We start from the raw sequence: 25339 nt of genomic DNA on the forward strand, positions 1-25339 counted from the left end.
AAAGATCAGAGGAATTTTCATTTGTGTCTTAGTTATTTCACTATAGGGAATTAGGGCTATATCTTACAGGTAGTCTGTAGAAACTTACAGGAACAATGAAAACACATAAACACAAAAAAATATTAAGATCTTTTAATTACCAATTAATCATGAGATCAACCAATAGTTATTATTTCACTTAAAGGAAAAGATAACATAGTTCTGAGGTCAAACCATGAACAATTCCCACAGTTTAAGAGCAATCTTTATAAAATAACACAATTACCTAGTTAGTAAGTTATACTAAATCAGTGTTTCTCAAACTTAAATATGTCTAAGAATCACCTGGGGATCTTGTTAAAATTTTTTAAAACTTTAGTAGGTCTGGGGTGGGGCCTTGGATTCTGCATTTCTAATAAGTTCCTAGGTATGGTCTGCAGATCAAGCTTTTGAGTAGTAAGGTATGAAATTATGAGTTATTTATCACTGTGGCTACTGAAACAATCAGGTATTTTGGAGCTAATGAGTATGAAAACTAAAAAATATTTACTTTCACATAGGGATGGCCTATTGAATTAAACACACAATGATTAAAAAATGTTCCTTAAAATAAATGGTATGACTCAAATAAATTTAAGGGCCAAAATATTTTCATCAATAGCATTTACTTTGAAATTACATTAAAATGACAATAGCTACATAATTTTACACTCTCTTTCTTTATGGTATATTCCTAATATATGTACCTAATATAGAGTCAGTTTAAACTATTAGAAAATTCTTATATAGGAAATTTTAATTCTAATTCTATTACCAATATCAAAAGAAAAATAACATGTCAATTCTCTTGGTCACACATAACCCTCTATTTCCTATTTAACAAAGTAAGGGATATATGTGGCCTTTAAACTCAACTCAGTTTTAAATAGTGCTTTCAAAAACACAATCCAATCAGTACAACTCACCTCAATAAGGAGAAGAGATGCATTTTTTGAACAAAACAAAACACCTTATTAAAGACCTCTTCTCATTATCTTGAATTTGAAAAATATTTCTGAGGCATAGGGCCTCTAGGGGTGAAAAAGAAAGATCCACAACAGCTTGGATTACAGCTCAGTAACACTGCCAATACTCATGAGAGAAGTTTTTCAGAGATTACAAGAAGACCCTCAGGAAGAACCTCTTTAAAATGGTCACTTTCTCTATAGTAAACCTTTCACTTGTTGCAACCCGTGGCATAGCCACAATATTATAGATCTTAATGGTGACAGAGAAAAAAACCAATTTGGTCCAAACTTCTGCCTATGCTAGAAAAGTCATTTTCCAATTCACAATCTAATTAAAAACAACAGAGGTAAAGCAACCTAAGATGACACATTGGTGGAGGAAACCCTAGAACCCAGGACTCCTACTCCTGGTGCAGCACTCTTTCCACTACAGCATATTCTTTAAAGAGTCTTTCTAACAAAACAAAAAATCCAACAACTAAACAGGTTCTATAGCTTTAGGATTTATTTATGTCTAAGCTTTTATTTTTAATTAATTGGTAAACATTAAAAGACCATCTCTTCAACTTAAGAAGTAGAACTGTGTCCTGTGTTAGGGTAGAGAAGGCCCTGTAGAGACCAAAAAAACTTCTTGACCACATCTCAGAAAAATGACATAGTAAGTCATTCTTACTTACCACTACTTTGAACTAGAAATTATGCTCTTTGGGTATAAACTCAATAGGTTTGAGAACCTAGTGCATGCTACTGTGTTCCAAAAAGGACATAAGGAAGTGTTCATACACACAAAATAGTAAATTAAATAATAAAAGCAAAGCAAAAAGAAAACAATGAGAAATGTAAAAATGAATAGGTCCAAACAAGATGGATCACATTCATTATCAATCTAGTAAAAAGATCCCATATTTTTATAATTACAAGCAATTTTATAATTACAAGCAAAACACTAAATGTATGGCAAAAACTCAATCTTTATACGGTATTTAAACTAAAAATTCTATTAACATTTGTTAAAACTATGAGGATAGGAACATTCCTAATCATTTATGATCACCATACCAGCAATAATGACAAATTCAAAACCTACAGATAAGGACGTTATTGACATGATTAACAAATTAAAATATTTTTTACTAATACATGATTAAAATAGATGTTTTTCTCAAAGCACTATATTTTAAAAACAAAGGATTTCAAGGAAGAAGTAAAATTTTATGGTGTTAAAAGTTAAACAAAAAACAAGCTTCAGAATAGTCATTTATCAAATGTTATGACCAAAAGGTGTTTAACACAGTGAAGCAGTTAAGAAACCCTAATTTTAATTTTGGTTCCAATTTGTTACACTGAAGGTAGTGCTTATCCTCAGTTTCTCCAATGTTGAAAAGGATAAATGTATTTTTTCTAGAGGTATGTTAAGGATCAATGAGTTCATACTTATGTTTGAAAACAATTCTACTATGTAAGTCTTAGTCAGCAGCTGGATTCTGGATTTCATCTGCAGAGCAGCCTTCAGAATAAATCACATCTGGAACAGGAGCAAGCATGAACTGAATGAAAGATTTGGACTGCCAAAGAAAAGCAAAATCATTGTAGCAAAGGCTCTTAAATTATTTTTAAAACTCACCTTATTGAGACCTGACAGACTAAGTTTTAAAAACACTTTTGTTGACTTGTTATAATTATGTGTGAAAAGATTTAATGTAATAGTAGCTTTCTTTTTAAATAGTAAACAAATTAAAATAAAAGGCTTTATGGAAAAATTAATTTTATTAAGAAAACTTTAAAGTCTAAAAGTCTAGCTTTCTTGTATTACAAAACTGGAAAATAAAAGTAAAAAATAATTTAGTCAATGTAATAGTCATAAGTAATCTAAATTTGACATAAAAGTTTATACTGCCAATATAGTAAACACTCAAAATATTTATATTTTTTTGCAACTACTGCTGGTTAAAAGATACGACAATCTATCCTGAGAATATGCCATCATAATACTAAACTAGGGCTAGGCATAAGTTTTTACTTGACCAAATATAACGATGCAAATAATATCACTTGGTTTTGGTTTTTCAGCTCTCAAATTCTTGTAGGCTTAATCATATGCCACTTTCATAACACTAAATCCAAGATTTATTTCAAGGTCTTAAGTCGCTGGAAAAAGTGGTGAAGGTTAATAATAGATGCTTTGAAGCCAATTCTTAATTGATTTTCCTACTCATAGCCCAGTATTTTTCCAAGTGAGGTTCTATGAACACTTTTATCAGAAGCATCTAGCAGGCTTACTTGAAAAAATTAATAATAATTAAAACTGTAAGCTTTATCATTTAACCCTCACAACAACCCTATAGGTAGGTACTATTATATTCCATTATACAGATGAGGAATGGGAAGCATAAAAATATTAATTAACTTACCCACTGTTACAGAATTAGTACGTGGTAAAGCTGACACGTGAACCCAAGTAGCCTGGTTCCAGAATCCGTGTACTTCACACCACCATGGAGATTACTGGGACCCACCTAGACCCGTGGAATTGCAGTCTTTGGGGGATAAACTCAGGTATCTTTCTTTTTATTAAAGGCATCTGACTTTTTCTATACTGTCTAAAATATGAGAACCACTAATATAACATAACTTTTGGGAAAAAGAGACACAGGTATATTTAGTTTTTTTACAATATACACCAAAAAATGAATCCAACCTACCATTTGAATGTCCACAGTGTATATTCTAAATAGGGGTGGGGTTATTATTTTCTTAAATGGGGATATAGATAGTAGGTATACATATACATAAACATAAATTGAGTTCTTCCTGAAACAAACAGGCAGACTAATTTAATTTCTAGATCAAAACAAGATTCTTTTATTTTATTTTTTTAATTCATTAGGACTTAAAACCAAATTAACTTGACAATTTAATCCCTCAACAAGTTCCTCTCTACGCATATTTTTCTGGCAATTTAAAGAAGATCAGAACTGTGGCAAAAAGGTCAGGTTTTGCAAAATGGATTAAACCAGTTTAATTATTTTCAGCAATTAGATATTTCAGAATAGATAATATGAAGAAAATCTAGCTAAATGTTTCTGTAAAGTATTTAATATTAGAAATGTGACATTTAAAGCAATTTGGAGAAAAGGAATAATTTGTAGAATGAGATGTCCTTATATTGCTAAAGCTTTGGAGAAGGAAACAAATTCACTTCTTAATTATATAAAAGTCTTACATGTGAGTAAATTTCAAATATTTAAAAACAAAGTCTACATAAAATTTTTAGAGGCAAAACTATAATGCAAGTTTTGCATTTAACAACAAAGTTTATTGGTGACCAATATTGTCTATATCCTATTCTATAAATGTGCTTCTTTGAAACAAATGTCCTATTCTCTTGTTAATTTTCTTTGCAAATAATACCATGGTATTCACATGGAAAACAAGGTATAAGAACCATTGTTCTCCTGAGTCTATTTCACACCCCTGGCCAAACACAAACAGATAGACAAACACACAGACCCTCAGACCTTCAGAACCAGGAAGGGGACTCTATTTTAAAACGCTCAATCAGGTAAACATGTACTTTTGACCTTAAGTTTCTGAGAGTTGTATGCAAATGGCCAATAACTAAAAATATCACTTAAGACAATGTTTTTAGAACTTTTTTGCCTATGACCCAGAATAAAAAATACAGTTTACACTGCAAGCCAGTAAACACACACACACACATTTGAAACCAAGAATATCACAAAACAAGATTTACGGTAACTCTATGTGAAACACTCTGATAGCTTCTTTTTATTTTAACTTTGCTAGCTTAAAAAAATATAAACACTGGTCATGAAACCCACTAAACTGATTTTATGCTCCACTAATGGATCACCACCTGCAACTTTAAAAACACTGCCTATACCACTGATTGTCTGTAAAAGTTCATCCACTAAGTTGGCAATGGAAAAAATATCAACACCAGGCCAGGTCTGTCCTGAGATCTATATTCCCAGGACTAATACTTTGAGGGTTTAAGGGAAAAAATGAGAGGGAGAAACAGCAAAGGCTAGCATGACCTCGGTGGAAGCATGATGATATAATATGGCGTTAAATATTATTTACAAGCAATGATTGAAAAAGCTCTAAGTAAATAGTAAAGTCACATTTTTGTTGAATCAAGCATACTTTAGAAAAAAGGATTTTGTAGAAGGTATGTTTGTAATTCATTCAAAGGGTGTCATTAAAATATTCTAAAATACTCAGAAAAATGTCTATTTACTTTCTCTGATGATTTAAAGAATTAAACTTTTACCAATTAGTATCTTGCATAAAAACACTTTCAAAAATAGGATTTTTACTGAAAATAGATGTTTCCACATATTGGATATAAGTAGCTGTTAAACTCACATTATGTATTATCAATATTCTCTTTTTCTTGAGGAAAATTAGAGTAATTCATTTTAACACTACTTTTCTCTTTTGGTAGTTAAATATTAGTTTATAAAACTTTTGGAGAAGTGTTTAACCTAAAATGTACTGTATATATGAATCCCAAGAAATTTCTAAAGAAAGTTTAAGTTGTAGAAAACACTTCTTTATAAAATGGAGGAAAAAAGCATAAAGGGTATGATTTTTGCTTATTCTTAAAACCAGAGACTAAAAACTCTTCACCATAATCACATGGCAGTACATACAATTACTTTTCCCTCAAATGTTTAAGGACTATTTCAATTAACTTTTACTTAATATTCTGTTTGAAGTTCATTTATAACTAAGAGAATTAAAAGATGTATTTTTCAAGTTAATAAGGCTACTATTTCTATATTGCCTCCAATAAATGAAAATGGATTTCCTAAGCAATATTACCATGTACAAATTATGATTTTATTCTTGGAAGACTTAAATTTACAAATGTGCTTTTATAAAAGCATATATATATATATTTCCATTAAACTACTTTTTAATAAAAGCATATATATATATATATATATATTTCCATTAAACTACTTCTACAAAACTTAGTATAGGTTAACCTATAAAAAACCCACAGATTTTTAATATATATATATATTTTAAATATCAAGAGATAAAAACAGGAAAAAATGGTGAAATACAAGCTGATTTAATCTTGGCTATGTCTCCCAGGGAAAAAAATCATAGCTGGAAACATTTCATTAAAAGTATGTTTGCTACAGTTTCTTGGAATTCAGACAATCTCTCAAGGAAAGATATAAATATGGAAACAAAAAGAAATTTCAACTAAAACAATTTGAGACAAAGTTGAAACATTTACCTGAAATTCTGGTACAGTAGGTGACTTTGTGACAGTTTTCCTCTTCTTTGTGATTGCTTTTTTAGATATGGATTTTTTTCCTTTCAAGATTAAAAGAGAAAAGCTTCATAATGCTGTTTATAGTACTTCATTAGCAAAAAAACAAATTACATAGAGCCTTGAAAGTTAAATTATAACAGATGGCTGTTAGTGAGTCAAATAAAAATGATCAAAACAAACCTTAGTAAAAGCAAACATTCAACTTACAACTACCTGTAACAGACATATTAACAAACACTATTCTTTATGTAAGAACCAAATATTACAATTGCCAATGTGTTATCAAAATTTACTGCAAGTTTTGGCAAAAAAAAATCATATTACTACTGCTCAGTTAAAACTGATATTCACAACTTAAAGTGAAACTACAAAGGAAAAAAAACCTTACCTTTAACAACGCCTTCTGCAGTCAGGAACACGGTTATAACTAGACTCTGAAGGCTATGATCTCTAGCCAACCTAATGTGAAAATCCCCTCAGTAGCTTAGGAAACACTCTATGCCTTCCCTTACCTTTGCACACACCTAATAAGACTAATTTTGGTAGTCAATTTCCAAAGTTTCAAGAGAAGGTAAATATCTCCTTTTAAAGTGCACAGTCATTTGTACACTTAATCACTGGGAAAATAAACTGCACATTCTAGAAGAAATCCAATTCCTAGCATAGAGTGATATATACCAACTCTTGGTATTTAATTTGACAAAAAGATATATACTTGCACATAACCTCTATTTTTAGTAAGGAACATGTTAAAGTAAGTTTTCCCCTACTGTAATTAGCAATATCAACTAACCAGTAATTATTCAACAAATACTAGATGTACAGCACTATACAATTGATGGAGACAAGGAATTATATAATGGAGACTTATTTTTTTCAAACAGAAAATAAGCACATAAAGTAACTTTGTTATACATAACCCCTAATGTTCTTTTCTAAACCTTTCCCTATATATATATGATCTTGCATAAAAGCAGTCAATTTGATTGGAATATTTTATTCAACTCATGGACACAATTCCAGTTTACAGTACCATTGTACTATCTTCTGTATTACTTTTTTTTTTTTTAAGATTTATTTCTCTCCCCTCCCCCAGTTGTCTGTTCTGTCTATTTGCTGTGTGTTCTTCTTTGTCCGCTTCTGTTGTTGTCAACGGCATGGGAATCTGTGTTTCTTTTTGTTGTGTCATCTTTTTGTGTCAGCTCTCCTCCGTGTGTGCGTCGCCATTCTTGGGCAGGCTGAACTTGTTTTTTCTTTCGTGCTGGGCGGTTCTCCTTACGGGGCGCACTCCTTGTGCTTGGGGATCCCCTACACGGGCGACACCCCAGCGTGGCACAGCACTCCTTGTGCGCATCAGCACTGTGCGTGGGCTAACTCCACACGGATCAAGGAGGCCCGGGGTTCGAACTGCGGACCTCCCATGTGGTAGACGACGACCTAACCACTGGGCCAAGTCCGCATCCCCTGTATTACTTTTTAATCTTATCAAATAAGAACTATGAATTGGATAATTTCTAACTTTTGAATCAAATACATGCATACTGTGCTTGAACTACTGCAAATTTTGAGTTGCTGAGATTAAAATGAGTTTCACTGTCTTGTTTTAATAAGTATCACCCTGCTTTCATTTGCCATTTGCTTTTAATTAATTTGAAATAAAAATAACCCAACATATATTACTTTTTCTCATTTACTTCTATGTTTATACAGTACCTACAACAGAGAACTAAATTCCTACAAAATAGCTAAGTGGAGGGTTGTTTAAACAAGTAATACTCAGGGAGAGGTGAATAAATTCTTAATATCTCTATAACACAACTAGTAATTTACTGCTAACCTGATGACATAGGTATCTCTCAAGGAAACTCATGAATCTGATCACCAGGATGCCATCCCATTATGTACTACCTTCAGTATTTCTAAAAGTTCCTGGGAGAAGATGTAATGGTCTTGCTGGCCTCAATCAGAGAAGATGCCCTTAACTTGAAGAACCTACTTTCTTGTACTGCTCATATGTATGCTTCAAAAATCTGTAGGATATAAAAACAGCAATTTGAAGGAACTTTAATCCTCCCTCAATCCCTCTCCCCTAGCATTCAGTCTCTAATTATCTAAATAAAGAAAAAAAATCATTTATTTTATATTCAATAATAAGCACAACTTATCCTAGATAGTCCCATGAATTTTCTGCTTTTGCACACACTAAACTAAGGTATAAAATTCTCAATTAACTTTAGTAGCCACTACATTCAAATGCCTTAAGAAGCTGAGGTAAATACAGTGTATTTTAGCTCACCATAACATTAGAATACTTAAATGTTATAAAGTTATAGGAGGTAGCATTGCATAGCCGCTATAAACTTGAGTTTTGGAACCAGACCACCTGGGTTTGAATACCAGCTCTAACTACTAGCAGTGAGACCTTAAGCAAATTGCTTTATTTCTCTGTGTAGTTTCTTCATCTGTAAAACAGAGATAATAATATTATCTACTTTGTGAAAATGAAATGAATTAAAGCATGTAAAGACTTTAGAAATCTGCCGATGCATAGTAATTACTCAATAAATAAGAGTTATTATCTGCCTATGCTAAACTCTGGTGATAATAGTGTAAACAGAAAAAAAATATATTTTTAATCCTTCTAATCCTTCAAATTATTTTTTATTAACTTATTCTTTTATTTTTGTAATGTCCTCTGTACTATTGCTCTACTCTGTGCACATATCAATTAATGTAACATATATCATACAATATTATAATGATCTACCTATATATTTGTCTTCCGTAACTAGACATTATTATTGAGGAAAGAAATCACATTACTAAGTTTGTATTTACAGCATTTAGCATATAATAAGTTCTGAGAAATGATTCATATATTCAAGAATCTTACTTTTTAACAGAAATTCTAACAAGTCTAGGGGTAAGAAAAGGCAGGTAATTGTTCTGCAATGGGTTCACTTGAGTTCATTTTATAATGAGAAACACTGACAGTCACTTTAAATAAATTACTCAATTTATCAGTTTCACAACATGACCAAAGAGTGGCGTAGTAAGTAATTCCCTTATATTAACATTTACTAAAGCATACTATGTGTCAGACATGTAGTAAGGTGATTTATATAAATTACTTCAATTAATTTTCAAAGCAACCTTTCAAGGTAGGGAATACCACCATTTTAATGTGGGCTAACAGAAAATCAGATTAATTAACTTTCTCAATTATCATGCAGTAAATACGCACCATAGCCAGAGATTCTAATACCAAAGTCCGATCTCCTTCTATTATGTAATTCTAGCTCTCAAAAAATCATAGTTACCATGTATTGATTTCTACCATGCGTCAGGCACAATGTCAGGTAGTATGCATTTGCTATTGCAATTAATCTTTACAACAAAAGGTGTTATCTTTATTTTGCACAGATAATGGAACAAGCTAAAAATAGGTTAATAAATTGATGGAGGAGCTGTAGCTAATATGCAATAAAAGCATAAATTTGAGTCTAGATCTGTTTTATTTCAAAGCTGTATTATTTAAGATGGTAAAGCAAATGCATTATTTCAAATTTTCTGTAAGGTTGTAATCTGCTTCTGAATGATTTCCAAAAGTCCCTTTTGATAGGGTTAGAAGATTTGCATATTTAAGATATTTAATATCTTTTGTCTATATCATCAAAAAAGCAATTTGAATACAAATTTTCTGTATTCTTCAGTAAAAATAAGTTCTTACTTGTCATTAAATATTACTTTAAAAATGGAACATGGGGCCTGTATCAGTCCGCCAAAAGGGTTCTGAAGCAAAGTACTAGAAATCTACTGGCTTTCATAAAAGGGTATTTATATGGGGTAAAAGCTTACAGTTACAAGGCTGTAAAAGTCCAATTTGAGGTTGCTTTCTCATCAAAGTCAGCTGCCATGTGTTGAAGCAAGATGGTTGCCAATCTCTGGTTGGTCTCTGCTATCCCCTCTGGGTTTCCTCTTCCTCTTGAGGCTTCATGCTTAAGTGAAGTCCTCTCTCCTGGTATAGGGCTTGTTTCTTTCTGGGCCCCTATATCAGTCTCAGCGCTCTCCCCAATTTAAGCTATAAGCAATCAGGCAAAATTTCATCTCTATCCAGGGCTTTAACTGTTTAAGCCTTCTCCTTTCTGTGAAATGGTAGGATCAAAAAAATGACAGGGCTTTCTCTTCCTCTGTGTATTCTTGAATAAGTAAATCCCTTTACATCAGACCCAACAAGGGGATGGGGACTCAACCTGGGTCATGCCCTCTGATGTAGCCTAGTCAGAAATCCCCTAAATTGATCTTATCAAGTAATGTTAATCAAAGGTCCTGCAAATGAATTTAATACAATCAAAGGTTATCACACCCAGAAGAGCAGATTAGTTTACAAACATAATCCTTCTCTTTTGGGGATTCATAAAATATTCTCAAATTGCCACAGGGATCCACCCCAATTCAAGAAGGTGGAGTGAGGTGCTTCAGGGCTCTATTCCCCTACAGAAGTTTTGAATAACCAGCAAGAACCAGCAGAAGCATTCTTCTAAAAGCTCCAGAAAACAGTTTAAGGATTGCAGTAACAGGGTAAATGCCGAATCAAGAAAAAGGCCACATAAAAGTGACAGGATCTCCCAGCACCCTGGCTGGCCCCTCCCCTATGCCCTTATCAGCTCTGCGAAGAGCCAATCTGTGCTCCCAACATGGTCCTTGGTTCCAGTTCCAAAGAGAGCAGAGTAAACCTCATTGCACATACTGGGAGAAAAATATGTTTGATCCAATCTGTCCGGTGGTGCCCTGAAGGATTCACCACCCCAGAACTTGCCCTGTATATAGACAGTGGCTCACTGAGTGCTCCTATAGAACGCAGTGGGAGAGCAGGCAAGTCATGCTACCTAGGCAAGGGATTGCTGGCTCTAGGATTTATAGCACAATGACCCTGAGGAAACTGTTTCCTGGGGAAGAAGGGACATTCATATCCATATAAAGGTTGGAATTCTTAAAGTCAAACATGCATGGCCAAGACAAATGGCATGCATGGAGAGGATCAAGGAGGTCCCGATGCTTTGGCCAGGAGCAACTCTCCAAACTCAATATATGATGTGATGATTTGAAGCTGCATGTATCCCACAAAAACGTGTTATTAAATCTAATCCATTCCTGTGGATGTACACCCATTTTAAGTAAATCTTTGATGAGGATACTTCAGTTAAGGTATGACCCACCTCATTCAGAATGAGCTTAATCCTATTACTGGAGTCCTTTATAAAGAGAATGAATAGAGAGAAAGAGAAAGCCACAGAAGAAGCTGAAATCAACGAAATCTGGAAGACAAGGAATAGACTACAGGCATTGCCATGTTCTTTGCCATGTGGCAGAGGAGCCAAGGATTACAAGCAGTAGGTCTTCAGGAAGAAAGTATCACCTTGATGATGCCTTGATTTGGATATTTTCTTGCCCTCAAACTGTAAGCTAACAAATTCGCATTGTTTAAGCCAACCCATGTCATGGTATCTTCTTTAACCAGCCTGGGAAATGCCATGCCAATCTTCAAAGACTAGGAAATGTGTTTTCTTTTTATCCATTTTTTGTTTTTTGTTGGCATTCAAGGAAAGTTCTGTCATTACACCAGATGTATACAAGCTTAAGGAACAGATGCCTCAGTGGAAATTCCAGCAATAACCCACTAAAATATCAAAATGCACAGGCTTTAACAAAAGATTACAAGACATACAAAAAAACAGGAAGTGATGGCCTAGGCAAAGGACAGGACTAAAGCATTAGAAACCACCAATGAGGAGGATCAGACCTGGGACATTTCAGACAAAGATTTAAAAAGAAATGTTCTTCAAAGATTGAGGTTGGCAGCATTGCCTCCTGTTCAATTTTTTGGAAGAGTTTGAGCAAGACTGGTATTAGATCTTTAAATGAGTGGTAGAATTCACCTGTGAAGTCATCGCTTCCTGGACTTTTCATTTTAGGGCGATTTTGATGACTGTTTCAATTTCTTTGCTTGTGGTTGGTTTGCTGAGGTCTTCTATTTCTTTTATGGTCGATATGGATTGTTTGTGTGTTTCTAGGAAATCATCTATCTCATCAACATTGTCCAGTTTGTTGGTGTAGAGTTGTTCAATATCCTCTTATGGTCTCTTTTATTTCTGTGGGGTCCCTCTTCTCATTTCTGATTTTGAGTCTCCTTTTTTGTCAATTTTGTTGATCTTCTTGAAGAACCAACATTTGGTTTTGTTGATTTTTTTCCTATTGTTTTTTTATTCTTGATTTCACTTATTTCTGCTCTAATCTTGGTTTTTTCTTTCCTTCTGCTTGCTTTGGGATTAGTTTGCTATTCTTTTTTCTAGTTCCTACAAGTGTGTAGTTAGGTCTTTGATTTTCGCTCTTCTTTTTCAATGTAAGCACTGAAGGCTATACATTTCTCTCTCAGCACAGCATTTGCTATATCCCATAAGTTTTGACATATTGTGTTTTGTTTTCATTAATCTTCAGATGTTTACTGATTTCTCTTACAATTTCTTCTTTGACCTACTTGTGATTTGGGAGTGTATTGTTTAATCTCCATTTATTTGTGAATTTATCCTTTTTTCCATCTGTTATTGATTTTCAGCTTCATTCCATTATGATCAGAAAAGGAGCTTTGTATAATTTGTCTTTTTAACTTTATTGAGACCTGTTTCGTGACCCAACCTATGGTCTCTCCTGGAGAAAGATCAACAAGCACTTGAAGAGAATGCATATTTGTTGTTTCAGGGTGTAATTTTCTATAAATGTTTATTTGGTATAGTTCATTTATCATAGTATTCAAGCTGTTTCCTTATTTATCCTCTGTCCAGATGTTCTATTCAACACAGAATGGTGTACTAAAATCTCCAACTATTATTATAGAGACATCTTATTTCTCCCTTCAGTTTTGCCAGTGTGTGCCTTATATAGTATTCTGAGGCACCTATGTTAGGTGCATATATTTTATTGCTATTTATTCTTGCCGAATTGTCCCTTTTATTACTATATAGTGACCTTTTTCATCTCTTATAACAGTTTTGCATTTAAAATCTATTTTGTCTAGTATGGGTACTGCTACTTCAGACCTTTTTTGCTTACTATTTGCATGAAGTATCTTTTTCCAGCCTTTCACTTTCAGTCTGTGGTCTTGCATATAAGGTGAGTCTCTTATAGACAGCATATAGATGACTCATATTTTTTAATCCATTTTGTCAAGTCTATGCCTTTTGTTTGGGGAGTTCATTAATGTTCAATGTTATTACTGTAAAGACACTACTTACTTTATCCATTCATCCTTTGGCTTATTGTTGTCATATCTTGTTATCTGTCTTTTAACTCATTTAGTTACTCTTATTTATAATCTTCATTTCTATACTCTTCTCCAAGTCTCTCATCCTTGTCATTTTAGTTCAGGCTATAGCACAACCTTTAGTATCTCTTGGTGACAAGCTCTCTCAATTTTTGTTTGTGAAGACTTTAAACTCACCCTTATTTTAGAAGGACACATTTTGCCAGATAAAGAATTCTTGGCTAGCAATTTTCCTCTTTCAGTACCTTAAATATATCATACCATTGCCTTTTTGCCTCCATGGCTTCTGATGGGAGATCAGCACTTAGTCTTATTGAAGTTTCCTTATAAATAAAATATTGCTTTTCTTTTGTTGCTTTGAGAATCCTCTCTTTATCTCTAGCATTTGACATTCTGAATAGTATGTGTCTCAGAGTAGGTCTATTCAGACTTATTCTGCTTGGGGTGTGTTGTCTTTCTTGAATATTGATACTCATATCTTTCATAAGGGTTGAGGAATTTTCAGTCATTATTTCCTCAAATATTCTCTCTTCCCCTTTCCCATTCCCTTCTCCTTCTGGAACACTTATAACATTATAACATGTATGTCTGTGCATTTCGCACATTCAATTCCCTGAGACCCTCTTCATTTTTCCCATTCTTTTCTCTTTCTGTTCTTGTCTTTTCAAGTTCAGATGCTATCTTCCTATACACTAATTCTGTTCTCCACCAGTTCAAATCTGCTGTTAAATGCCTCTGAAGTATTTTTAATTTTATCCATTGTTGCTTTCATTCCCATAAACTCTGTTACTTTTCTTTGCAGGCTTTCAAACTGTTTTTTATGATCATCAAGGGTCTTCTTAATATCCTTTATCTCTTTAAACATATCCTTCAACTCCTTAGATTGATTTAGGGATTTGTGTGATTATCACTGATTAGTTGTCTTAAATCCTGTGTCTTGTCAGGATTACTGGGGCGCATCTTTCTGCTCCTTAGTATAGCTTGTAATTTTTTTTACTGATACTAGGCATCTGATTATATTGGTGATTTTACTTTGTCAGTCTATTTCTCTTTTGCCTAGTGGTTTTGTTTCATTATTCTTCTTTGATTTTCAGTTTTATTTTTCCTAACACTTGAAGATGGCCTTATTTATCAAAATGGCCAGAGACACACTAATGGAGTACAAACCAGATTAACGGGGTCTCGGAAAGGAAGGAGAGACAAGCCATGTCTTCCTTTGCTTCCCCAGCTGGCCAGCAGATGGCGATCTTTGGCAAACCTTTACACAGATGGATCTTTCAATTTACACTGATAGTATTTTCTGAGCCAGAGAGATTTAAAGTCAGACCATGCTGCTTAAACTCACTGAAGAGAAACCACACTCAGTCCTCTGCCACACCCTCCCTCTTCGCAGGGGGGAATATATCCTCTCCCCTCTCCACTGGCTCCTCAGCTGTAGGTCCTATGGAGACCGTTCACCTCTAAGATGGGGATGTGTGGCATTCCCAACCACAGGGGCAAGAAACTCCGTTTTTCTTTTGGCTTCTTCATCTCTCTGTCCCCAGTCCATCCTGAACAATTCATGAGCACTCTCCTGGTCTGGAGATTCCCAAAGCAAGTCCCACAGCAAACTTCTGCCCTTTCTTCCCTGTTTTGTAAGAAATCTGCACCCTGTCTGACCTACTCCTGTGCCATCTTTCTGGAAGTTCCCCTTTCAAAAAGTGAACAGGGATTGTGGGAAGATAGTGTTGGATTAGGCAGACAAGGCTCAGCTTTCTCACAAAAACAACAGAGAACAAGCCAAAAGCTGCCTGAGGGACCTGCTTTGGGAGTCACCAGACAAGGACAGTGCTTCACAACTCCCAGGAGGAGGAGGGACAGAAAGACAAAGAACCCAAAATAATAAACTGTGAGTTCTAAACCTGCTGGCTGCCAGGAAGGGCTCCCCTCCCCCAACCTGGACACATTAAGTGGGGGGTAAAACCCCTGGCTCATTGTAGCTGACTAAGGAACAAACGTCTTCCTCCCTGTCAGCTGTTATGAGGGAAAATGGAGGGAGAGTTGGGGGCTTTTCTTCAGTGAATTCGGCCAGCAGAGTCTGTTTTGAATCTCAGTTCTGGCCAGACCAAAACAAAGGAAAAAATGAGACACACCTCCATGGAAAGATGTGCCAATGAGTGTCATCTACTGGCTGATCTGGAAATTGCATGGGCAAAAACTGGAATTGGGTTTCTCTATTCCCTAACTTCTGGGAGAAAATCTGAGCCCCATTAATGAGTCCCTGGCACGACTGTGATAATTTAAGCTGGGCAATTTTAAAGACTTTTAATATAAGCTGAACCAAATATCAAAGAAGAGCTGTGAGTGAAAAAATAATAATAATAGGCAAGAGAGAGAAACTGGCCATCAGAGTAAATTCACCAACATATTCAGATGCCTAGACATCAGCAAAGAATTACAAGCCATACTAGAAAACAGAAAGAGATGGCCCAGACAAAGGAACAAACAAAATATCTTTAAGAGATGCAGGATTTAAGAAAATTAACAATAATCACACAACTCTCCTAAATTAATTTAAAGAACTGAAAGACAATATGACTAATGAGATAAAGGATACTAAGAAGACATTCGGTGAGCACAAAGAACAATTTGAAAGTCTATAAAGAAAAGCAACAAACCTTATGGGGGAAAATATGATAGATGAAATTAAAAATACAGTAGAGGCACATAATAGCAGATATGAATTGCTCAAAGATAGGATTAGTGACTTCAAAGACAGAACATTTGAACTAGAAAAGACAGGAGAACAGAAAGAGAAGAGAATGGAAAAAATAGAACAGGGTCTCAGGGAATTGAATGATAATGCAAAATGCAACAACATATATGTTATCGGTGTCCCAGAAGGAGAAGAAAATGGAAAAGGGGCAAAAAGAATACTGGAAGAAATAATGACTGAAAACTTCCCTACCCTTATGAAAGAGAAATATCATTATCAAAGAAGGACAACACACCCCAAACAGAATAATGCAAACAGACCTACCCCAAGACACCTACTATTCAGAACGACAAATATCAGAGATAAGAGAAGATTCTGAAAGCAGTAAGAGAAAAGCAAAGCATCACATACAAGGGAACCTTGATAAGATTAAGGGCTGACCTCTTATCAGAAACCATGGAGGAGAGAAGAAAGTGGTATGATGTATTTAAAGTACTGAAAGAGAAAATCTGCCAGCCAAGAATTCTGTATCAGGCAAAGGTGTCCTTGAAAAATGAAGGGGAGTTCAAGGTCTTCATAGAAAAACACAAACTGATAGAATATGTTACCAAATGATCAGAATTACAAGAGATACTAAAGGGAGTGCTACAGCCTGAAAGGAAAAAACAAGGGTGAGAGACTTGATTAAGAGTGTATAAATGAAGATTATTAGAAAGAGTTAATTAAAGGGTAAAAAGATAGACAATAGTATGATGACAACAGAAAGCTAAAGTTAAAATGGATGAAATAATGCCTTTACAGTAATATTGACTGTTAATGGCTTGAACTCCCCAATCAAAAGACACAGACTGATAGAATGGATTTTAAAAAATGAGCCATCTATATGTTGTTGTGGCAGTTTAGTATCATTTATGAATTCCAAAAGAAATATTGATTATGTTTGTAAACTGGTCCTTTCTCTGGGCCTGATACTCTTTTGAGTGTATTAGATTCAGCTGAGATGTCTGATTAAATTATGTTAAGATTAGGGCTTTCATTCAACCATGACATTATAGGGTGACTCAGCATTGTGTTCCAGGCCTCGGGCTGTTAAGACAGACTCAAATGGAAGTAGAGACACAGAAAAGCAGATACGTGAGTATCTGGCAGAGGCCCCATGAAAAGAGAAGAGCCTGACAGTCTACAGCTGACCTGGTGATGAGAACAGAGTAGCTGAGTCCAGAAAGAAACAGGTCCTGTAGAGAGAGATGAGCCTTATACCATCCTACAGCTAAGCTCAGAAGAAGTCAGGATCACGGAGCCTTAAGAGGAAGAAGGCTGAACCCTCACAGACATTGCCTGCCACCTTGCTTCAACACATGGCCAGTGACTTTGGGTGAGCAAGTACCTCTTATGGTACCATGAGTGGAATCTTTAGGGCCTTGTGACTGTAAGCTTCTACCCCCAAACAAATATCCTTTATAAAGGCCAATGGCATTCTGATACTTTGTATCAGCACCCCTCTGGTTGACTAATACAGTGTCTACAAGAGACTCACTTCAGACATAAGGACACAAGCAGATTAAAGATGAAAGGCTGCAAAAAGATACTCCATGCACATAGTAAGAAAATAAAGAGCTGGAGCAGCAATACTAATATTGAACAAAATATATTTTAAATGCAAAACTATCTTAAGGGATGAAGAAGGTCATTATATATTAATAAAAGGGAAAACAGAGCAAGAAGAAATACCTATACTAAATATTTATGCACGTAACTTGAGTGCCCCAAGGTGCATGAGGCACACACTGGCAAAGCTGAAGGGAGAAAGAGATGTCTCTACAATAATAGTTGGAAACTTCAATACACCACTCTCAGTATTGGATGGAACATCTGGACAGAGGATAATGAAATAGAGAGCTTGAATAATATGATAAATGAACTAGACCTAACAGGCATCTGTAGAGCATTCCACCCCAAAACAGCAGGATATACATTCTTCACCAAGATAGACCACATGCTGGGTCACAAGACAAGTCTCAATAAATTTTAAAGGATTGAAATTATACACAACTCTTTCTCTGATTATAACAGAAGGAAGCTAGAAATCAATAATGGATGGAAAAGGGTAAAATTCACAAATATATGGAGATTAAATAACACACAATTGGTGGGTCAAAGAAGAAATTGCAAGAGAATTCAGCAAATATCTTGAGATTAATGAAAAGGAGAATGCAACATATCAAAACCTATAGGATACTGTAAGGTAGTGCTGGGAGGGAAATATATTGCCCTCAATGCTTACATTAAAAAAAGAAGAAAGAGCTAAAGTTGAAGACCTAAATGCACAACTGGAGGAACTATAACAGAAAAAGAACAGCAAACTAATCCTAAATCATATTGAAGAAAGAATTAGTGAATATTGGAGCAGAAATAAATGAAACCAAGAACATAAAAACAACAGAGAGAATTAAAAAATAACAAAAGTTGGTTCTTTGAGAGGACCAATAAATGACAAACCCTTAGGTAGACTGACAAAGAAAAAAAGACAGGAGACACAAATAAATAAAATCAGAAATGAGAGGGGGAGACATTACCACTATCCCCACACAAATAAGAGAGATCATAAGAGTATCTACTACGAAAAACTGTATGCCAAAAAAACTAGAAAATATAGACGAGATGAACAGATTCCTAGAAAAACACAAACCACCTACACTGACCCTAGAAGAAATAGAAGACTTCAACAAACTAATCACAAGTGAAGAGACTGAAACAGTCATCAAAAACCTCCCAAAGATGAAAAGCCCAGGACTGGATGGCTCCACAGGTAAATTCTACCAATCATTCAAAGACGACTTAATAGCAATCTTGCTCCAGCTCTTCTAAAATAGTGCACAGAAAAGAATGCTACCAAACTCATTCTAAGAAGCATCCTTCTAATAAAACCAGATAAAGATACTATGAAAAAAGAAAATTACAGACCCATAACTCTAATGAATATGTATGCAAAAATCCTCAAAAAATACTTGCAAAAGGAATCCAAGAGCACATTAAAAGAAACATACACCATGATCAAGTGGGTTTTATCCCAGGTATGCAAGGGAGGTTCACCACAAGAAAATCAATTAGTGCAATAAACAACATTAATAAATTGAAGAAGAAAAATCACATGATTCTCTTGATTGACTCAGAAAAGGCATTTGACAAAATACAGCACACTTAATTGATAAAGACACTCCAAAAGATAGGAATAGAAGGAAGGTTTCTCAATATGGTAAATAGCATATATGAAAAACCTATAGTTAGCATTGTACTCAATGGTGAAAGACTGAAAGCTTTCCTGCTGAGATGAGGAAAAAGAGAAGGATGCCCATTGTCACCATTATTATTCAATATTGTGCTAGAAGTTCTAGCTAGAGCAATTAGGCTAGACAAAGAAATAAAAGGCACCCAAATAGGAAAGAAAGAAGTAAAACTTTTACTATTCACTGATGACTTGATTCTATATCTAGAAAATCCTGAAAACTCCACAACAAAGCTACTAGAATTAATAAGATGAATTCAGCAAAATGGGAGGATATAAGATTAATACACAAAAATCCCTAGCATTTCTATACACTCTTGGTGTGCATTTTGATGAGGAAATTTTTAAAAATTCATTTATAATAGTGACTAAAAGAATAAAATATTTAGAAATAAACTTAACTAAGGACCTAAAGGACCTGTATTTAGAAAACTACAAAATAAAAATAAATATTAAAAAAAAAGGGAAGCAGATTTGGCTCAACTCATAGAGCTTCTGTCTACCATATAGGAGGGCCAGGTTTCAAACCCAGGGCCTCCTGGCCCACGTGGTAAGCTGGCCCACGCACAGTGCTGATGCGTGCAAGGAGTACCCTGACACATAGGGGTGTCCCCTGCATAGGAGAACTCCAAGCTCAAAGAGTGCACTCTGCAAGGAGAGCTGCCCCACACACAAAAAGTGCAGCCTGCAGCCTGCCCAGGAGTGGTGTCGCACACATGGAGAGCTGACACAGCAAGATGATGCGACAAAAAGAGACACAGATTCCCAGTGCTGCTGACAAGAATGCAATCAAACACAGAAGAACACAGAGCGAATGGACACAAGAGAGCAGACAACAGGGGGAGGGGGGAAGGGGAGAGAAATAAATATTAAAAAAAAAAAGGAAACTACAAGACAGTGCTAAAAGAAACCAAAGACGACTTAAATAAAAATGGCAGTGATGTGGGCTATGGGTGGAAGGCTCTTTGTCTCTTCAGAAATAACTAAGCTGTTTGACTTGTGAGTGTGGAAAGATAAGAGGCTGCAGTCCTGCTCTTAGGGACCAGCAGGCTCCAGTCCCAGGAAATGTTTAACAAAGCAAGGGCTATAAACTTTAAGTATTTAGGGGAAATGCAAAAACCAAGGCTTATCTAAAATGTCTGGAGTCCTTGCTAAAAGCTTACCTAAGATGTGAAAGAGATATATGCTAATTGAAGCCTACTGAGAACTGAAACAAAGGGACCATTTGGCCTTTCCTCTCTGTATAAAAGACGTTTGAAAATCTTGTTCCGGGCTCGGGATTCAAACAGAAAGCTCCCGAGTCCGGCCGGCCGTCAATAAACCATTTTTCCTTCTCAAAATCATTACTGAGTCCTGGCCTCTCTATACTAAAATAATTGAACTTCTCTTAAATTCCACAACATTTTTGGCGACCACGAAGGGACAATAAATGAAGGCCAGAGATGGTAGCATTTTGCTGCCCCTTCCAAATCCCCGAGGAAGCAGGGAGGACTCGGGTGAACCCCAAATCTGGGCGCCCCTGGATTAAATTTAATCCAGAAAAGATGTGGGCTCCACCAGAATCTTCCCGACAAAATCGAGGACAATGGAAGGTCTGAAGAGAAAGATTCTGGGAACGAAAAAGAACTCCGAACATGGAAGAAGGTAAGACTCCCCGGGTGAGCACAGTCTGGAAGGCCCTAGCTTTAATTGCTAGGAAGGGGAGGCTGATCACCTCCCGAGAGAACCCTAGTAGCCCCAGAAGGCTGGGGGGAAGCCGTTCTCTCTAGGCTTGGGAAAAGGAGGAAAACCGGGGAAAAGCCCTGGTGTTTTGGGTTTGTCTAACTGCATGTTAGAATCTGGTACTGGTCTTATATCCACTAAAGGAGTGGAGTCTCGATTTTAATAGGAAGGGTATTTATAGGTTCGAGTCCTAATATCCTGGAAATTGGTCTAGATTAAGGAAAACAAAACTTGGTTACAGGAAAATGGATCGGCTTGTGGAGCTTGGTCTGGGTGTAAAGTTTAAACAGTGGAAAAGTCTAGCTGAAATCTTTTGTTATGGTGCTAATTTGTGAATGAATTTGCTTTATACCAAATGTTAAGTGTTCTGAGGTTTGTGATGGCTGTGGGAGCAGCCGTGGTGAAAATAAATATATAAACTTGTGAGTCAGATTAGTGACCTTTGTGCTTCTGTCTGTGTCAGCTCAATGTTAGTGTTGGAGTTGTGTCCTTACATGAAGTAGAATTACAGCTGAGCTGGAGCCCTCCCTTGCCATTGGCAAGGGGGTGAAATGATTCTGGGGCAAAAGCTGAGGAGTCTAGATGTTTGTGCATGTTCTGGTGTCTTGTCTCTGGTCTGGCCCTTTGCCCCGGCTTGGAGGCCATCTGTGTCCGCGCCACGCACCCAAGTTTGTTGGGGATGTCCCAGTCAGGGTGGCTGGGTCCCTGGGAGAGTTGCCAAATTTGAGTAGGTTCTGTCTGCCCATTTTGGCTGAAAGCTGGAAAGGGGGGAGCGGCTTGCCCCTTTCCAGTGAGTCCACCCTTCTATTCATAAGCCGCATTCCTGTTTGTTGTGCACCCGACTGCCTGGAAGGGGGGGAAGTGAAGGAGGTGAAAAGCAGAATCAGAATAAATGCAGTAAAGTTCCCTCCTTAGGGTGTCAAAGCCAAAATACGTTTGCATTCTGCTCAGGTTCTTAGAAGGTATTGTAGTAACCTTAAGTAAGAGAATGTTCTGTGAAGGTAAAATTTGTGTTAAGGGTATAAATATAAAAGTTTTACAAAGCATTGTTTAAGGTATTTAAGTGGCTAATTGCAGAAAGTCATTATTTAACAAAACTGAATTGATAATAATAATAAAAGGCAATTTTATAACAAACTTATTCGGCAGCCAATCTCCCCTGCCAACTTGCTTCCAAAAAAACTGTTTCTGGTATTACATGCTACTAAGTATTTAAAGTGAAGAAAAGTTCATTATTTTAACAAACTTGTTTAGTATTAATGGCAATTATATGTTGCAAGACGTTTGCCTGGTAACTTAGTATGTGGGATATATGGAGTGTGTTTTTATTGTTAAGGCAACAGAAGATGATTTTGTCCTAAGATAAAATGATTGATTATTGGAAAGAGTAGAGTGTGGGACAGAACCTGAATGAATACTGAAAGTGTAGAAGGTTTGTGGAAGGGAAATTTTTATGATTAAATTGAGTAAGATCAATATACAAAGAAAATATTTTATCAATAGCTTCTTGTGCTTTAACCTCATCATATCCTCAATGTTTGAAGAAGAGTTCTTTTAAAAGAACATTTTATGTTCTAGAAATCAAATCCTGAAAAGTAGCCTTTTATTTCAAACTAACTGCAAGAGATTTATTCTTTTACTTTAAAGGAAAAATTAAAGTAATGGTTAAGTTCATTTAATATAAGTTGAATGAAAGGTATTTAAAGGTGTTATAAAATTAATAGGTTTTAAAAAAATTAATAAAAACTGTAACTAAGAGTTAAAATCATTTATAAATGCATTTATATTGTAAAACAGTGGAAAGACAATAACTGAGATTATAGCTGGGTGAATTTAGCCTGAAACTATTATTTAAGTGTAAATTCTACACTAACCTTTCCTTTGTTTATGGTTGCTTCAGGCCTAACCTCGCCCTTTGCCTTTGCCTGTGGTTATTTCATAATTGAGAAGAGCTGGGACATCACTGTCTCCTCTTCTGGTATTAGTAACCCTTTCTCTCATGAATTCAAGTGTAAACTAAATAAATTGCTGCCTGATAGAATAAGGTTAAATGACCACTGGAGTTTTATTATCTCCAAAACTAAAAGGGGGGTGGAGGGGGAGAAGTCTCCTGACTTGACAGTCAGTGTTCCTAAGAGTGGCAATTCATGAGAGAAAGCAGTCTGTCTCCCTGAGGCTTCAAATAGCCTCAGTAAATATATATAAAACTAATCTTGTTGCTTATCCAAAATTCTGCTAATTTCAAGGTAAAATATAAAGTTCTAAAACAAAATGGTGCTAAGGCATTGAGAACATTTTGGTTATTACAATCCATTAAGTAAGAAAGAAAATTCTTGTGGTAAACTGCATGGTCATAGTGCAAATTAAGAAGAGTTTCAAAAGTCTTTGAAAAGTTTAAAGTAACTAAAGTCATGTTGTTGTGTCAAACTATTCATGTCTGCCTATTTGCTCAAATTGTTAAAAATTAAATATGCAGTTATATTATAAATATTCTTAAAGCCCAAATTGAACTAAGCAGGATGAAAAAGTCATAGAAATCTGATTATGGAAACAATTGGGAAAGGGCCTCCTCTTTGCAAGAGCTTTTAAGGCAAGACTAGGTGTGGCAGATTAAACCTATCTACTAGGCTAGGGAATTAAGAATCAGTTTGCCTGGTAATTTCCCAGTTTAAACCTTTGTCAGCCATAAATTGGAAAAAAAAAACAAAACAAAACAAAACAAAGATTAGGTTAATTTTCACAGAAGAAAAATGTTGATGTAACCCGGCGGCCTGCTGCCTCAGTCTCCCACTCCCGGGTTGGACAGCAGTGGAGGAGACCAGTTTAGGCCAGTCCTATGGGCAGTGGAAGGATGCCCAAGAAGGAGCTAACTAAGTCGGTGCCATTTCAGCACTAAATTCTATTCCTTATTTGACAAAGGGGGGGAGCAGGTAAAAACTAAAATGGTTGGAATGTGATAGAAGAAGCAGTTAAATCAAACTTTTGCGTGGGAAAGTTAAATCTCAGATAAGCTGTAACTTCTGAAGTATCCAATCTATGGAAAAACAGGAAGAGCTTGCATGCTAGGCTTAGGGGTATAAATTGTGTCATTTTTCTTTGTTCGTGGCACCAGCCATATCTGGCTCTGCACCCCTTCTTGCAAGATTGAGAATAAATTATTTTCTTCTCCACAGTCTGGTGAGCCTTAATTCTTCCAGAAGATTTCTTTCCAATGAAATAAAGGTAATTAGTGGCTCTATTAACAAATTTCAGTAAGTAAAGGAAAGTCCATAAAAACTATGGAGATCTTTCCTAGGTTATGATTTTTTAAAAAAATTAAGTAATTGTGTAATGTGTTTTAAAACCTGGTAGTCAGTATGCTTTTAATTTAATAATTTTCATAACTTAAAGAAAAGAAGTTTTTAGCTTCCTGTAAGGGAAAAAGAGAACATTCCTTGCATAAACTATTATGGTTTCAATTTTATTTAACTTGAGTGTAATCTCCCATAGTTAATTTATAAACTAAATTAACATATGTACAAAATCTTTACAGTAATGAAAATTGTAAGTGAAAATTGTAAGTTCACATTGGTGAAATTAGGCTAAAGGGAAAAGATTGTAGATATGCTCTCTTAAATAGAGAGTAAATTTCTTTCATTGGTAATTGTAATTTAGTAAGTTTATTTAAACATGAGGTGTCTAGTCAATGCGGTTATAGTCAATTATAAAGAGTTTGTAAAACATCTTCCAAACTGAAAATGTTTAAATAGTTCTAGTTGTAGAAGTCATTGTTAACTAAAGAAACTTAGATTGGTATTGGTAGCAGAAATAACTTCATGATAATAAACCTGTCTGAAGGCCACTGCAAAATACACATTTAAGTAAATGGTAATAAAAAGTTGTCTTGATTCTATTGGAAATATTCTGTTTTCATTCTAACAATGAAAAATAATATTTTTCCTCTATTACTAAAGTAAAGTACCTACTGTTATCTTCATAGTAAAATTGTGTAAGTAAATAGTCATTTGATATATGT

The 25339-nt window shown here is 35.3% G+C and overlaps 1 protein-coding gene across 5 annotated transcripts in view; it reads right to left on the bottom strand.

The window, feature by feature from the left end:
- The window catches only part of BRD10 (bromodomain containing 10), a 123207-nt gene that overhangs the window by 24529 nt on the left and 73339 nt on the right, over window positions 1-25339 (bottom strand). For all 5 annotated transcript variants that reach the window (XM_058301830.2, XM_058301828.2, XM_058301829.2 and 2 more), the window contains one exon: window positions 6262-6341. In XM_058301830.2, coding sequence (XP_058157813.1) covers window positions 6262-6341 — 80 coding nt within the window. The remainder of the gene's footprint in view (window positions 1-6261; window positions 6342-25339) is intronic.

The sequence above is a fragment of the Dasypus novemcinctus genome, chromosome 8, assembly GCF_030445035.2.
Source record: "Dasypus novemcinctus isolate mDasNov1 chromosome 8, mDasNov1.1.hap2, whole genome shotgun sequence".
NCBI lineage: Eukaryota > Metazoa > Chordata > Mammalia > Cingulata > Dasypodidae > Dasypus > Dasypus novemcinctus.